Raw genomic sequence first — 17755 nt, forward strand, 5'->3', positions numbered from 1 at the left:
CACCGATCTTGAGTGTTAATGGTGAGGAGCATTCATTTGTAAAGCACCAATAGGAACTTGAGGTTGAAAAACGGGTGTGTCGAGGCAGATGGCCACAATGTTTCATGTGTGTGAACGGGCAAGCCAGATGAAGCGCTCTACTCGGGAAACAGCTGTCCTTTTTGTCTTTTTGTGAGTCCCTGCGTCCTCCCTTCCCTGTGAAATGCTGCTTGCCCGTCATGTTATTGTAAGTATGCACAAATAAACCGAATTGAAAGGAGATACCGTGGTGAGTGCCATTGGATTACTTTCTTATGAATACTAATGATAGATTCCTCCTGTCTCTGCCCTAATCTGTAATTTAATGATCCTGGAACCTAACCTAACTTGTTACTGGGGCGTGGAGTAGCCTTAGCTCCCAGTGCTGGGCTAGGCTAGTACACACCCCAGTAGCCTCTGCAGTTAATTTACATATTCCTAAAATCTAATTCTTAACAAGTTTGGTTAGATTCCAGGATTATTAAATTACAGATTAGGGCAGAGGCAGGAGGAGTCTACCATCCGATCCACCGCTGATGGTAGATTCCTCATTGTTGGTTTCCTTTAAATCTTCACTTGCATAGAAGTTCTATGGAAAGGGGAGCAATGAGTCACAACAGCTGGGTCTCCTCCACTAACTGTGAGGCAACTGTAAATTACTGAGCCTACAGAGAGAGAGAAACTACTAAAAATGTAGCATATAAATCTTAGAAATAATGTTATTCTGCAAGAACAAACACTAGACTACCGACTTCTGGTAAAAAGAGAGTTGTGCTTTAAATATTATCTTTTAAAAACTACTTGTATTCTCCATCATAACATTTTAAGAATCCTGTGGTTTTTACCTGCTGGAAATACATATATAAAATAACTGGTTGGTGCTTTCCCTCCCCTTATGTAAATGTATAGAAAATAAAAATCTTGTTATTTTTTTTTTTTTTTTAGCAAGAACAGTTGAAACAAATAATGTATGAAGAATTATCTAACAAAGGTTTGTGGAGTGAGGAAGATATATGGGAAGCTGTTTCTGTCAATCCAGATTACGATTCTGCCGTAAAGTACTTGTCACATGAATGTCAGATCTGCTGTGAGAAATTCTCATTTTCAAAGGTTACTTCTCTTCTATCACTCAATGTAATATTATAAAGCAAAAGAAAACACTAATGCAGTAACTGATATTAAGAAATAAAAGTTAAAGTAGTTTTCCAGGAATATGGAAAAAAAACAGGGGACCGGGGCTGGGGTAGGAAAAAAGCAAACACACACTTACATTAGTGGATTATAAAGAGGCAGTTTGGGGGTCAGCCTGGGGCTCAAGATTTCAAGGGGGCCCATGGTCTACCCAAATCACCCACCAAATTGTACAGAGAAGCACCTTCACCCATGAAATCCTGGTACATCTGTTAATGCTCTTGGTACACATGTACACAAGAGCCATCTCAGGACCTCTGGAGGTCCACCTAACTGGAGGACTGAAGACTGAAACAGACAGAAAGGACACATCATCCATTCCCAAAGAATCTTGATTCTAGTACCATATGTAGGAAGTGAATTTCCACCCTTGTATACCTTACTTACCCCGCTCTTATTCTGGCCCTGTGTACTTCCAGTAATGTGACCTGCGTCTGGTTGGAAGTTAAGGACGCCACAGGACATGGGAACTGGGAGCTAGAGACGGGAAATTGTGTTTTTTCCCCTCTAAGGGGGTTTCCATATTCCTTGTAAACAATTCTTTAATGTTGTCATAGTAATGTACATCATTTACTATAGCATAGAAGAAAATCAAAAAGGCCACCCAAGGCTGGGTGCCCCCTTTCTAAAGACCCCTAGTAGATACATGAATAAATACATAAAAACAGACCAAATTATAGAATAATAAATAAAAAAAATGAAATCTTTATAGTGGAACAAATATCTAAGCAAACTCCGTCTTATCTTTCAGTTTGTGCACATGACACACTGCAGTTGCTCCTTCTGCAAAAACTGTTTCACCCAACATTTCTCCTCGGTTATTAAGGAGAAAAGTATCTTCCATGTGAAGTGTCCTATCTGCAAAAAGCCTGATCTAGAGAATAAGGAGGAATCTATGGAGTTTTTCAACTATTTGGATATACAGGTATGATGGGCAGGGTTGGCTACAGGTTTCAGTGGGACCCTGGGCGACAGAGCCTCAGGGGGCCCTTTTGCAGTGAACTCATGTGGCGACATTAAAAATTCAGAAACTAAAACAGTCTCCTGTTCCCTAAAATATTCCCTAGATTATCATCACAAACAGCCCCCTAATGGTTATTTTATATAAAACCTCCTCATAGTTATTTTATATAGAGCCCCCCCTCACCCCCTATGGATTCATTTAATATGGCCCCCCTCACCCCCATGGATTCCTTATGTACAGCCTTATGTGGACCCCCACCCCAGGAACCCTGGGCCCTGGCACTTGCCCGGGTAAGCCCAATGCTGGTGCCGACCCAGATGATGGGTAAAGTATGAAAGTACTGTCTTAGCCAAACCATAAAAAGTTTATTCCGTGATCTTAAATACTTTAAGTGAAAAGTATTTATTGCAATGAACCATAAATCCTGGTGCTATATTGTCTTGTGAACATTTATCAGGACTTGTGCGCCAGTTTTCTGGTGTGAAAGCCATAAATTATTCACAATTATTAGAGAACCACCTAAAATTGTGATTATTTCCCCCTTCACACCAATCTCCACGCCAAGTGGGCATAGAGGGGTATGATAGGGGCCCAGGCCAGCTGCGAATTCTACACCAGAACAATGAGTGACCTCTGTAGATCACAGGACATCATAAATCCCATGGCCCGGGAGGCCACTAATTGGTTAAAGAAAGTCCTGTGACCCTCAACCTGCAGACCAGCAGTAATGGAGTAGCATGGGAATTGTGGGCTGGGGCAGGGTACACTTTCTTTACAGTCCATGTACCCAGAAGGTTTTCCAGAACTTCTGGAAAAACCTTTTAATGAAACATGACTTGGGTTGGGGCCACAAACTTTAGCTTATCTAGCCACAGTCTTTTTCAATATGTAGTGTGTGATTCTTATCATGTTACTTAATATTTAATGAGCATAACTGAGCAAGTGGGACATGTGTGCTGCGGCTCCATTCACTATCCTATGGTACTGAGGGAAGTAGCCATGTACCGTGCATGTGCAGGTGTATGTGCAACCAGCTGCTTTATTCATTTAGAGGTAACATAGACGATCCTTGACGATCCGTGGGGATCCCACTGGAACCCTCAGTTATTCCCTGTGGATAGGAGACAACTTCATGTAAGTCACAACAGCCATACTGCCAATCTTTTCCCATGCACATCTTTATAACATCTAGACAACTTTATGTAAAATGTATTTTTTATGCACACCCAATATAAAATGAATTTAGTTTTTCCACATGTCCTCCTCTTCCAGATCAAACAGAATCTTGATCAAGGAACACATGAGTTGTTTCAATGTAAATTGAGAGATAGAGCGCTAATGAAGATGCCCAATTTCCGGTGGTGCAGTCATGTAAGTGATAAATTCTGCTCTATGAGGATAAATTCTGCAATATTATTGAATCTTGACTTTACTTTTTATAAATCAAGTTATGACACAATTTGGCACATATCGTTTTAGACTAAAATTTGATTAAATAGAAATTTGCTTTAAATTAAAATCAAGCCACTTTGTGGGAAAAGGATGTGGCTGGAAGACACCAAATTTATATAAAATGTTTCTTTTATCACACAATCCTGTCGGGGGTACTTGGCTAGCTATGACTCTCTCACATACAGTGAAGAGGGGTGCTGGAGTGACCAATGGAGGGACCATGCAGTTGGACATCAGATGGTTGTCCCCTATCCTGCGGGGACAACCAGACACCCAGTCCAACTACTTTAAGGTATCCTGCACAAAACCAGAATTTGCAATGGGAGAAATCCTCTATGAATCTGCAACATCCCCCACTGGGGCCTAGCCTTTTATTGGGGCCTGGAGGTATAGGGGGACCAGAACACCGGAGTGACTGCCTAGTGCGGCCTTGGGCACGCTGATGTCACCAAATGCTTGGTATGGGGACCGGAGGGCTGACCTACAGCCTGGCAGGTCTCCAGCAGGTGGTGTGTGCAAGAAATATGGAAGGAGAGGCTAATACAATGGCTTCTCTCTAGGACAACCCCTGAAGTGTCTGTAGGATGAGTCCCTGTGTGATGGATGGGGAAACCCATGGCGGTAACCAGCCATATCCAGGGATCAGACGGGGCAGCATTGTGCAAATAAACTTACAGTTCTTTTTTCAACAGCAGGCAACGGCTAAATGATTAACAGCAGATTTCAGAAAGCCAGTGAGCTGGTGAGCGCTAGTCCGCAGGAAGGTTACTCTCAGTCTTGTAGGAACTGCAGGCTGGGCTGGTAGGGATGGAGCGGAGTCCACATGGGGAACTCTGCTCTGGGGCTTAAGTTTCCTGACAAGCCCTCAGGTATCAGGCAGCAGCCCTAGGTACCTCCTTTTCCTGGTAGTGGGTCTGGAGAGCAGCTCTGGAGATGCACACTGGACCTGCTTCTCTATCTACTGACTGGATTCCAAGACCATGTGCTCCCGCCCAGCAGGGGTTTATATACTCCCCTGGTCAGGTAGTAGCACTTCTCCAATCAGCTTCCAGCTTGCTTTACATGAACATCATTGGACAATAACATTATGTATTGTTAACTCTTGCCTTACCAGACAGTGGCTACAGCTGCAATTACTAAATTTACCTAGCAGTAGCTTCTGGATGAGTTGCGCAGGCTCACCATATAAATCCTGACAAGGGGAGGACGCTATTTGCGACAACCACCTTGCCTATGCATTGGCAGGACAAAATTGCATAAAAGTTTTTGATCTCTCTACATGAATTACATGGAGAATCACTTTCTACTCAAGTCTTAAGTCTTGTTTATTCCTTGTAGTTTTTGCTTCATTATCTATTTTATATTTAGTGTCCATCTGGTATTTTACATGAAGGAAACACATTAGAAATGCAATGTCCAGACTGTAATAAGAGCACGTGTTTCCAGTGCAAAGAACAAGTAAGTGCAAATTTCACTTGACCCTCACAACAACAGAAAACATCTGACAATCAACTAATCTGGATCACATTCCATTTCCTTTCTCATGTCCCCCATCTGATTCCTTTCAAGATGGCTGCTAAGTTTTAATTCAGAGCTCTGTATAAAAGTCTAGAGTAAAAAAAAAATTCCTCCTCCTGCCTCTGCACTAATCTGTAATTAAATAATCCTGAAATCCAACCTAACTTGTTAAAAACTTTATTTTAGTAACATGTAAATTAACTGCAGAGGCTACTGGGGCGTGGAGTAGCCTTCGCTCCCAGTGCCCGGCCAGACTAATACATGCCCCTCATATACAACAGTCTTTGTTGCCTAATTTAATGTTATTATGATTGATTTTCTCTTCTGCAGTGGGATGATATGCATTTAGATTTGACTTGTGAGCAATTCAAAACGTTGAGGATGGAAGAGGAGAACCAGAACCCAACTACGTGCCCTACCAAGAACGAAATCGGTATTCATGTAGTTTCATTCTACTTTTCACTGGAAAACTGGAGCTGATAAAAAGATAATATCTAAGGGAAACAGTACAATTAGAATTTCAAAGCTACACTATGTTTCATACATAATAATATGTTAACATTTTTCACCTAAAATAAGTGACATGACCTTGCACACCTCTTACACAAAGCTCTGCCATGGACACAAGATTTAAAGAGCCACCACAATTGCAACAACCTTTTTGTATATCAATAGAACAAAGGAACATTAAAGGAAATCTACCATTTGATTTCATGCATTAGGAAGCAAACATACCTTGAGAATGCTGTAGCTACACTGATGCAGGATAATTTCTTCTTTAATCCCTGAGCTGAGTGGTTTTGCTGACGCTGTTTTTTGTCAGAAATGAAAGGGAAAATGACATATTTGACTACCCCAGCAAAGAATGGATGTAGGCTATGTCTGGAACACAGCTGCCTTATTGTATCAAGAGCAAGTTTTTTCAATAGACAGGTGGTCATGTAGCGTATCAAAGAAAACCAGAATTGTCTTGCCACAGTCAGATATGGGCTTAGATTGTCGCTTCCCGTGACGTCATCGTAGAACGGTGATCTTTTACCATGAAAACCTTGGGTCATACAAAAACCCGAGGCTGTCTGCTTTTAGCCGATCTATTACAATGTGCGGTTTTTTAGTATGGCAGTATATGGTAGGATCAATCAGACACTCGGGAGTGTAAAAATAGTAAAAAAGAAAGCTAGTAGTGTAGATTTGTAGCGTGTTAGCCATGGAGAGCAGAAGAAGAGTGAAGAAATCAGACGATTATGAGGCTAACTGAGTATATTTGATGGTGGAGCTTTCGAGAATACCAGTTCTCTTCGTCAGACATGATGTTAGCATAAAACTGAAAATTCACTGCATTGTATACACACTAAACAGTGATCATCAAAGGATATTAAAAAAAACCTTTAAAACAACAGATTGATAAATACAAGGATATCTTATTTATGACAGGACGACAATAAACAGACTAAAAACCTGCGAGGCGAGGCAAGAGAGCCCTGGCTCTTATCTGCTTGTGGCCTCCAGGTCAGAGGTCAAGGGTCATGAAGCCGCATGAATGTTAAGACCATGCCAGAGACTCCATCAGAGCATGAACTTGCACCAATATGATATTAAAAATGAAAGGACAGATCTCCCAGTAGCTGCACATTTCTCCAGAGAGGACCTCACTATGGAAGATTTGCAGATTACTATTTTAATGGGACATTTTAAGACACAGAGGGAAAGGAAAGAATGGGAGTTTAAATTAATGCAGAGATTCCTTACAAAGTGGTCTTTTGTTTTAAAGGGTTTTTTTTAATATCCTTTGATGATCACTGCCTAGTGTGTATAAAATGCAGTTTTCAGTTCCATGCATAACATCATGTCTGACGAAGAGAACTGGTATTCTCGAAAGCTCCACCACCAAATAGACTCAGTTAGCCTCAAAAAGGTATCGCCTGATTTCTTCACTCTTCTAAAAGAAACCTAAACATTCAAATCCCCCGCTTTCCCAAGAACTGATATAAATAAAGAGTAAAAATCATAAACATGTTACCTATTGCCGCATCCCAAAATGTCCGATATATCAAAACATATAATAACCGTTATCCCCGATGTTTAACCCTGTAAAGGAAAATTCGTTAAAGACACTTTTCCGCCATTTTGCAACATATAAAAAATTTTATAAAAAGCAATCAAAAGGTCGCACAGTCCTCAAAATTGTAGCATTGAAAACATCACCTTATCTCACAAAAAATGACCCCTCACACAGTTCTGTACACTGAAGTATGAAGAAGTTACTAGCGCCAGAAGATGGCAAAATGAAGACTATTTTTTGTGCGGGAGGTTTTAATTATTGTGAATGTATGAAAACATTATAAAACCTATACAAATTTGGTATTGTACCCACCCTAAGAATAAAGTAGACATGTCATTTGGGGCAAGCTGTAAAATCCAAGCCCACAAGAAAATAGTGCAAATGCATTTTTTCACTAATTTCACTGCATGTGGACTTTTTTCCTGCTTCCCAGTACATGGCATGGATTGCAATTTGTTACACAGAAACAAACCCTCACACAGCTCTTTAAATGAAAAAATAAAAAAGTTATAGATTTTTGAAGGTTTGAGAGGGAAAAATTGAAATGCAAAAACAAAAAGGGCTATGGGGTTAAAGGGTTAAAAGATACCCATTATTTGTTAGTAGTGATATGCAGCCCTGAACTGCAATGTGCATGTTCAGGTCCGCAGAACACGAACCCAGACTTCTATCAGGTTTAGGCTTTTCCCCCCACTACTAACACCCGTGATTGGTGCTTCCTCTTCACTACTTGCTGGATATCAAATATGTCATATTCCTGTTTATTTCTGAAATGGAAGGATGTCCTGGGACTTTTATCTCACTCTACAATGTCCAATGTCTCAATATACAATGTACAGGAACCGACAGTGGATGGGGCAAGTAAGTGGCTAGGACTGGAGGGTCTAGCTTAATAGTTTCCTTGTGGCCGTTGTCACTGTGGCTTGTCCTAAACTAGGCATCATCAAACCCTATCTGGGCCAGTAGGGTAGAACCAAGAAAAGGAGGGGGTGTAGCATGGTAGATAATCCCCCTATGGAACTCCTGGTGTATACAGGGTGGTAATCCCTGGCAGGTGGCAGAAGGAAGGCCCTTGGTGTTCACGGCATGCCAGGGATGCACAATGGAGACACTGAAGTAACATAGTGAAAACGTAGAGTTACTTTATTAAAAAACAGTCCAAGCAGCACCAACGTTCTAGGTTTAAGCTATCATAAAGAGTAATAGAGAGGCAATAATCCTTGGTTGCAGGAACAGCTTAATACCTCAGCCCAGGACCTACGGGTCAACTAGGCTACCTTGTCTACTTTGGAGCCCATTTGGCTCTGCTACATCAAATTTTTGTCACTCTTTCCCGCCAAAAGTTGGGAGGTATGAGATAACAAGTCACATAGTGACCGGAAACACCATACACAAAAATTCTGATTGGCATAACTGTGTAGTAAACGTCCTCAGTTGGTATCCATATCTCTGGTGACACTATGCTTTTGTCTCCATGCAGTATGTCCATCTTGCAAATATCGGTTTGACTTGTGGAAAGGCGGATGTTTGCACTTTACGTGCACGCAGTGTGAACATGAATTTTGTGGAGGATGCAAACAACCGTTTCATCAAAGCTCTGTAAGAATTAGTATTTTACTGAAATCTCAATGTCCGTTAGATGGAATCTGTGTAATTTATTATATTGTACAATATGTGATGTATAAGGAGCTTAGATCTAATTCTAAGATCCCAGAGCAGATTATTACCAAAATACAGACCTGATATAAAGCTAATCTTTACCATAAACCTACTATAAGGAATACACGAACTGAGTTATTCCTGCTGGCAGGTTCCTTTCTATCTTCTAATATCTACCATGGGGGATATTTATCATACGCCGGCGCTTTTGTGCCGTTGTTTGATAGCCCTCCCGCTGTGGAAGCCTCCTCATGTATCCGGTGGGGTTCTGCGCAGCAACTTGTAAAAAGTCACCAGCTGCAGTAAGTACGCAGGGGGAGGGGACAGTGACGCCCCACGCCGCCCCCCCTTCACGCCCATCTGTCATGAAGGTGGCGGATTGGGCTAAATAATCACAGGTTCTATCAATAAGCTAGCATTTGCGATTATTTCAGGGCTTCTACGACACTGACGTGGCGCAGAGGTCCTGGTATGTATATTCCAATGTCTTTATCTAAACTTTTGCGCCATGTAACAAACAAAAACTTTATCTTATGCCGCCAGAAGTTAGTGAACATACTTGGGCATGGGCTAAATAGCCGAGAGCGCTACGGGACGGGCAGGGAGGTGGCACTTCAGAGCTCTGGCTCCTGGTGCTCGACCGGGCTACTCCACGCCCCAGTAGACAAGAAAGATACAGTTTTTCTTTAGTACCATAGGGCAAAAAGATTACATTAAGACAGAGTAGGGGTTAGAAGAGAGAAAGGAATCTACCATCAGGAACACCTATATAGATGTATATGTGTAGTTGATGGGAGACAATATAGCAGCTAGTCTCCAGCCACCCTACAATCAAGAACTGAGAATTAAAGATAAAGCGAGGAAAACCGCTTTCAATTCCAGGCTACATTCACACGGCCGTATGGGGGGGCGTATATACGGCCGACGTATATATGCTGTACATACGCCCCCCATGGATGGCAATGGGCGCACGTCCCGCAGGGTACCGTTCCGTACCCGGGAGAAAGGACATGTCTTATCTTTCCCGCTAATACGCCGCCGTGCGCCATATATCGCTATGGAGAGCGCTCCTCCTCCTCTCCCGGGGGCCCCGTGCTACGCTACGACGTGCACACAGTCGTGTGAATGTAGCCTAAAAGTCATGTAGTGTCCAGATAAAACTCCACATGTACATACACTCTACTTCTCATTCATGCACAGTTGGTTAAAAAGATATTGACCTTTTAAAAACGTATTTTCTTTTATTCTGTGACTCTCAGGAATGTGATTTCTCAGAAGACTGCGGTAACAAGGGGCTGCACGCTCATCACAGACGGGATTGTTTCTATTACTTGAGAGATTGGGATGTGGAAAGACTGCAGAAACTGCTTCAGGTAACACCATCCTCATATAAAGACACCTGAGACAACTTTGTTTTATAGTTGAAGATGCCTAATAAGTTATTTAACCCTTATAGCACAACAAGATACAGTACGACTTTAAGACGAAGAGCGACACCAACAATGAGCCTAAAAGTAAGAGTTCCATTTGTATCCTATTCAAATAAATCACTAAGAACAGGGGCCCATAGCAGACTTCTGAATACCTTCCCGCTTAAAAATATACATATTACACATATACTTACATAATACAGTACATACACACCATATACAGCATATATACATCACATATATGTTATATACATATTATGCTGTACAATGTGCAATAATAGTGCACATTCTTTAGTGTCAGATCTGATGACGGGGTCCCATAACACTGTGGGCCCCATAGCGGCTACTATGGCTGCTGCTGCTGTAAATAAGCCCCTGACTAAGAAATAACTATTGTATTCAAAACCTTAGCTTCTTTAGGCAGATCTAAGTTTGCTTCTTATTCACTTTCAAATTTCTTCCTTACTAAGTTATCCTTTGATATGCTTCCCACATGGGAATTGAATATTAATATTCTTTATTATGCCCAACAAAACTGAACTTTTCCAATGGAATCTTTTAACACTGACAAACACTGACAAATATATTATATGTGGGTCTCTTCCGGATCCTCCGGTTTCCTCCCACACTCCAAAACATACTGGTAGGTTGATTAGATTGTGAGCCCCATTGGGGACAGGAACTGATTTGGCAAGCTCTGTGCAGCGCTGTGTAATCTGTGTGCACTATATGAATAAAGAATTATTATTAACCTCCTACTAAATGTAACACATCTTCCATCAGTATCGGAAAGGTTGTAATTTTTTATAGTTTTAAATTTCTTATGGCCGGGCTGGGGAGGGATATTTAAACATAATAAACATGTACTTACCTCCTCCGGCGCCGCCGATGTCCCGCGCCGCGGTCCCTTCGATCCGTGCCCCTGTTTGTTTACAGGGGAACGGAAGCCGAGCACAAGGAGCTTCCAGTCCGCGATGTGGCCGGCTCCTCCCATCCGTCCATATCTCTCAGCGTTGTAAGCTCTTGTAATGAAACCGGCGCACAGAGAAGACCGGTCGCGGCACGGGACATCGGCGGCGCCGGACAAGGTAAATACATGTTTATTATTTTTAAACAGCCCTCCCCAGCCCGGGCCTCAGTTATTTTTAAAACCCGGATAACCCCTTTAAATAATACCTTGTGCAGCATGACTCTAGGTTCTAACAAGGTTCTAGGAATACTATGGAAATGAGTCCTTCTCCTACCTTCAGGGCCTGCACCATTTACTATTCAATGAATTAGCTTTAAATTGAATGTTCCTTTAACCCCTTAACGGAAAAAGATGCTCCTGAACGTTTTGTAGCATTAGGGGGCGTATGAAGCGAGCTCACGGTCTGAGCCGCCTTTATACTCACCGGGTGTTTGCTGCACAATGCTACACAATAATAGGTGTGTGGACAGCCGTCGCTAGCAAAGCTGCCAGCAGCATCTTGGCTTGGATCGTCACTCCCTGTGACGTGATTGGGTAGCAGTGGTCCGTTGCCATGACAGCCACAGGTCACACAAAGATCCGTGTGCTATTACAATGTGTGATTTGCAAACAACAGGGCACATTTACTAAGGGTCCTGCGGCCGCGATTCCGTCGGGTTTTCCCAAATATTTTCGATTTGCTCCAGGTTTTGGCCGCACGTGATCGGATTGTGGTGCATGGGCGCCGGCTTGCATGCGACAGAAATCGGGGAGCGTGGCCGTCGGACAACCCGACAGATTCGGACGAACCGCAGAATTGAAAAAAAAAAATTGCACTCACATGCACCAGGAAGAAGAAGGTGAACTCCGGAGGACCTCAGCACAGCAGCGACGCCTGCTGGATATCGGGGGCATGACTTTTTAGTGAATCCCGGCAGACCCGAATCCTCGACCGACAACGCGCCGCGGGATTGCGACTGGACCGGGTAAGTAAATGTGCCCCAATGTGTAAATCCGTTGGGCGGTCGTTTGGCATGCGGTTAAGGAAACTGGAGTGGGGGATTTATGTGATTCAACAAAGCTTATTAAATATATCCCCCCATGTGTTCACTGTTTATAATCAACTGACCTTTCGTAGTTCTGAAAGATTTTTGAAAGATCCATAAAAATAAAGAAAATTTTAAAAGCTAAAAGGACATATTTCATTTTAGGTTTATTGAAATCTCTGCAAGCTTCAAATAATACACTGAATAAGGGAGATAATACTTCCAGCAGGTATGTTATGTCTCTTTATAATAATAATATTAATTTTCATATATAAAGCGCCTTCATATTCTGTAGCACTGTGATGATTTTGGGGGGAAATAGACAAATAAAATAAGATATTACAGTGTGAAAACATATGAAAATAATAGGTGTGTGGAACTTGATGAGGATGAGGGAGTGACACAAGAGCTTACAGTCTATGAGGATAAGGGGGTGACACAAGAGCTTACAGTCTATGAGGATGAGGGGGTGACACAAGAGCTTACAGTCTATGAGGATGAGAGGGTGACACAAGAGCTTACAGTCTATGAGGATGAAGGGGGTGACACAAGAGCTTACAGTCTATGAGGATGAGGAGGTGACACAAGAGCTTACAGTCTATAAGGATGAGGGGGTGACACAAGAGCTTACAGTCTATGAGGATGAGGGGGTGACACAAGAGCTTACAGTCTATGAGGATGAGGGGGCAACACAAGTGCTTACAGACTATGAGGATGAGGAGGTGACACAAGAGCTTACAGTGTATGAGGATGAGGGGGTGACACAAGAGCTTACAGTCTATGAGGATGAGGGGGTGACACAAGAGCTTACAGTCTATGAGTATGAGGAGGTGACACAAGAGCTTACAGTCTATGAGGATGAGGGGGTTACACAAGAGCTTACAGTCTATGAGGATGAGAGGGTGACACAAGAGCTAACAGTCTATGAGGATGAGGGGGTGACACAAGAGCTTACAGTCTATGAGGATGAGGGGGTGACACAAGAGCTTCCAGTCTATGAGGATAAGGGGGTGACACAAGAGCTTACAGTCTATGAGGATGAGGGGGTGACACAAGAGCTTACAGTCTATGAGGATGAGGGGTGGCACAAGAGCTTACAGTCTATGAGGATGAGGGGGTGACACAAGAGCTAACAGTCTATGAGGATGAGGGGGTGACACAGGAACTTACAGTCTATGAGGATGAGGGGGTGACACAAGAGCTTACAGTCTATGAGGATGAAGGGGGTGACACAAGAGCTTACAGTCTATGAGGATGAGGGGTGGCACAAGAGCTTACAGTCTATGAGGATGAGGGGGTGACACAAGAGCTAACAGTCTATGAGGATGAGGGGGTGACACAGTAACTTACAGTCTATGAGGATGAGGGGGTGACACAGGAACTTACAGTCTATGAGGATGAGGGGGTGACACAAGAGCTAACAGTCTATGAGGATGAAGGGGGTGACACAAGAGCTTACAGTCTATGAGGATGAGGAGGTGACACAAGAGCTTCCAGTCTATGAGGATGAGGGGGTGACACAAGAGCTTACAGTCTATGAGGGGGTGATACAAGAGCTCACAGTCTATGAGGATGAGGGGGTGACACAAGAGCTTACAGTCTATGAGGATGAGGGGGTGACACAAGAGCTTAGAGTCTATAAGGATGAGGGGGTGACACAAGAGCTTACAGTCTATAAGGATGAGGGGGTGACACAAGAGCTTACAGTCTATGAGGATGAGGGGGTGACACAAGAACTTACAGTCTATGAGGATGAGGGGGTGACACAAGAACTTGCAGTCTATGAGGATGAGGGGGTGACATAAGAGCTTCCAGTCTATAAGGATGAGGGGGTGACACAAGAGCTTCCAGTCTATGAGGATAAGGGGGTGACACAAGAGCTTACAGTCTATGAGGATGAGGGGGTGACACAAGAGCTTACAGTCTATGAGGATAAGGGGTGGCACAAGAGCTTACAGTCTATGAGGATGAGGGGGTGACACAAGAGCTAACAGTCTATGAGGATGAGGGGGTGACACAGGAACTTACAGTCTATGAGGATGAGGGGGTGACACAAGAGCTTACAGTCTATGAGGATGAAGGGGGTGACACAAGAGCTTACAGTCTATGAGGATGAGGAGGTGACACAAGAGCTTCCAGTCTATGAGGATGAGGGGGTGACACAAGAGCTTACAGTCTATGAGGGGGTGATACAAGAGCTCACAGTCTATGAGTATGAGGGGGTGACACAAGAGCTTACAGTCTATGAGGATGAGGGGGTGACACAAGAGCTTAGAGTCTATAAGGATGAGGGGGTGACACAAGAGCTTACAGTCTATAAGGATGAGGGGGTGACACAAGAGCTTCCAGTCTATGAGGATGAGGGGGTGACACAAGAACTTACAGTCTATGAGGATGAGGGGGTGACACAAGAACTTGCAGTCTATGAGGATGAGGGGGTGACACAAGAGCTTACAGTCTATGAGGATGAGGGGGTGACACAAGAGCTTACAGTCTATGAGGATGAGGGGGTGATACAAGAGCTCACAGTCTATGAGGATGAGGGGGTGACACAAGAGCTTACAGTTTATGAGGATGAGGAGGTGACACAAGAGCTTCCAGTCTATGAGGATGAGGGGGTGACACAAGAGCTTACAGTCTATGAGGGGGTGATACAAGAGCTCACAGTCTATGAGGATGAGGGGGTGACACAAGAGCTTACAGTCTATGAGGATGAGGGGGTGACACAAGAGCTTCCAGTCTATAAGGATGAGGGGGTGACACAAGAGCTTCCAGTCTATGAGGATGAGGGGGTGACACAAGAGCTTACAGTCTATGAGGATGAGGAGTGGCACAAGAGCTTACAGTCTATGAGGATGAGGGGGTGACACAAGAGCTCACAGTCTATGAGGATGAGGGGGTGACACAAGAACTTACAGTCTATGAGGATGAGGGGGTGACACAAGAGCTTACAGTCTATGAGGATGAAGGGGGTGACACAAGAGCTTACAGTCTATGAGGATGAGGAGGTGACACAAGAGCTTCCAGTCTATGAGGATGAGGGGGTGACACAAGAGCTTACAGTCTATGAGGGGGTGATACAAGAGCTCACAGTCTATGAGGATGAGGGGGTGACACAAGAGCTTACAGTCTATGAGGATGAGGGGGTGACACAAGAGCTTACAGTCTATAAGGATGACGGGGTGACACAAGAGCTTACAGTCTATAAGGATGAGGGGGTGACACAAGAGCTTACAGTCTATGAGGATGAGGGGGTGACACAAGAACTTGCAGTCTATGAGGATGAGGGGGTGACACAAGAGCTTACCGTCTATGAGGATGAGGGGGTGACACAAGAGCTTACAGTCTATGAGGATGAGGGGGTGACACAAGAGCTTACAGTCTATGAGGATGAGGGGGTGACACAAGAGCTTACAGTCTATGAGGATGAGGGGGTGACACAAGAGCTTACAGTCTAGGAGGATGAGGGGGTGATACAAGAGCTCACAGTCTATGAGGATGAGGGGGTGACACAAGAGCTTACAGTCTGTGAGGGTGAAGGGGATGACAGAAGAGCTTACAGTCTATGAGGATGAGGAGGTGACACAAGAGTTTCTAGTCTATGAGGATGAGGGGGTGACACAAGAGCTTACAGTCTATGAGGATGAGGGGGTGACACAAGAGCTTACTTTCTATGAGGATGAGGGGGTGATACAAGAGCTCACAGTCTATGAGGATGAGGGGGTGATACAAGAGCTCACAGTCTATGAGGATGAGGGGATGACTGACGAGCTTACAGTCTATGAGTATGAGGGGTGATACAAGAGCTTCCAGTCTATGAGGATGAGGAGGTGACAGACGAGCTTACAGTCTATCAGGATGAGGGGGTGACACAAGAGCTTACAGTCTATGAGAATGAGGGGGTGACACAAGAGCTTACAGTCTATGAGGATGAGAGGGTGACACAAGAGCTTACAGTCTATGAGGATGAAGGGGGTGACACAAGAGCTTACAGTGTATGAGGATGAGGAGGTGACACAAGAGCTTACAGTCTATAAGGATGAGGAGGTGACACAAGAGCTTACAGTCTATGAGGATGAGGGGGTGACACAAGAGCTTACAGTCTATGAGGGGGTGATACAAGAGCTTACAGTCTATGAGGATGAGGGGGTGACACAAGAGCTTACAGTCTATGAGGATGAGGGGGCAACACAAGTGCTTACAGACTATGAGGATGAGGAGGTGACACAGGAGCTTACAGTGTATGAGGATGAGGGGGTGACACAAGAGCTTACAGTCTATGAGGATGAGGGGGTGACACAAGAGCTTACAGTCTATGAGGATGAGGGGGTGATACAAGAGCTTACTTTTTATGAGGATGAAGGGGGTGACAGAAGAGCTTCCAGTCTATATGGATGAGGGGGTGACACAAGAGCTTCCAGTCTATGAGGATGAGGGGGTGACACAAGAGCTTACAGTCTATGAGGATGAGGGGGTGACACAAGAGCTTACAGTCTATATGGATGAGGGGGTGACACAAGAGCTTCCAGTCTATGAGGATGAGGGGGTGACACAAGAGCTTACAGTCTATGAGGATGAGGGGGTGACACAAGAGCTTACAGTCTATGAGGAGCTGACACAAGAGCTTACAGTCTATGAGGATGAGGGGGTGACACAAGAGCTAACAGTCTATGAGGATAAGGGGGTGACACAAGAACTTACAGTCTATGAGGATGAGGGGGTGACACAAGAGCTTACAGTCTATGAGGATGAAGGGGGTGACACAAGAGCTTACAGTCTATGAGGATGAGGAGGTGACACAAGAGCTTCCAGTCTATGAGGATGAGGGGGTGACACAAGAGCTTACAGTCTATGAGGATGAGGGGGTGACACAAGAGCTTACAGTCTATAAGGATGAGGGGGTGACACAAGAGCTTACAGTCTATAAGGATGAGGGGGTGACACAAGAGCTTACAGTCTATAAGGATGAGGGGGTGACTCAAGAGCTTACAGTCTATGAGGATGAGGGGGTGACACAAGAACTTGCAGTCTATGAGGATGAGGGGGTGACACAAGAGCTTACAGTCTATGAGGATGAGGGGGTGACACAAGAGCTTACAGTCTATGAGGATGAGGGGGTGATACAAGAGCTCACAGTCTATGAGGATGAGGGGGTGATACAAGAGCACACAGTCTATGAGGATGAGGGGATGACACAAGAGCTTACAGTCTGTGAGGGTGAAGGGGATGACAGAAGAGCTTACAGTCTATGAGGATGAGGAGGTGACACAAGAGTTTCTAGTCTATGAGGATGAGGGGTTGACACAAGAGCTTACAGTCTATGAGGATGAGGGGGTGACACAAGAGCTTACTTTCTATGAGGATGAGGGGGTGATACAAGAGCTCACAGTCTATGAGGATGAGAGGGTGACACAAGAGCTTACAGTCTATGAGTATGAGGGGTGATACAAGAGCTTCCAGTCTATG

The 17755-nt window shown here is 44.1% G+C and overlaps 1 protein-coding gene across 1 annotated transcript in view; it reads left to right on the plus strand.

Moving 5' to 3' along the window:
* The window catches only part of LOC140132619 (E3 ubiquitin-protein ligase RNF31-like), a 37636-nt gene that overhangs the window by 14510 nt on the left and 5371 nt on the right, over positions 1–17755 (plus strand). The window contains exons 6-14 of the mRNA XM_072151602.1: positions 964–1128; positions 1961–2134; positions 3446–3544; positions 4994–5083; positions 5474–5576; positions 8686–8804; positions 10124–10237; positions 10321–10378; positions 12455–12518. Coding sequence (XP_072007703.1) covers positions 964–1128; positions 1961–2134; positions 3446–3544; positions 4994–5083; positions 5474–5576; positions 8686–8804; positions 10124–10237; positions 10321–10378; positions 12455–12518 — 986 coding nt within the window. The remainder of the gene's footprint in view (positions 1–963; positions 1129–1960; positions 2135–3445; positions 3545–4993; positions 5084–5473; positions 5577–8685; positions 8805–10123; positions 10238–10320; positions 10379–12454; positions 12519–17755) is intronic.

The sequence above is a fragment of the Engystomops pustulosus genome, chromosome 5, assembly GCF_040894005.1.
Source record: "Engystomops pustulosus chromosome 5, aEngPut4.maternal, whole genome shotgun sequence".
In the NCBI taxonomy this organism is placed as follows: Eukaryota; Metazoa; Chordata; class Amphibia; order Anura; family Leptodactylidae; genus Engystomops; species Engystomops pustulosus.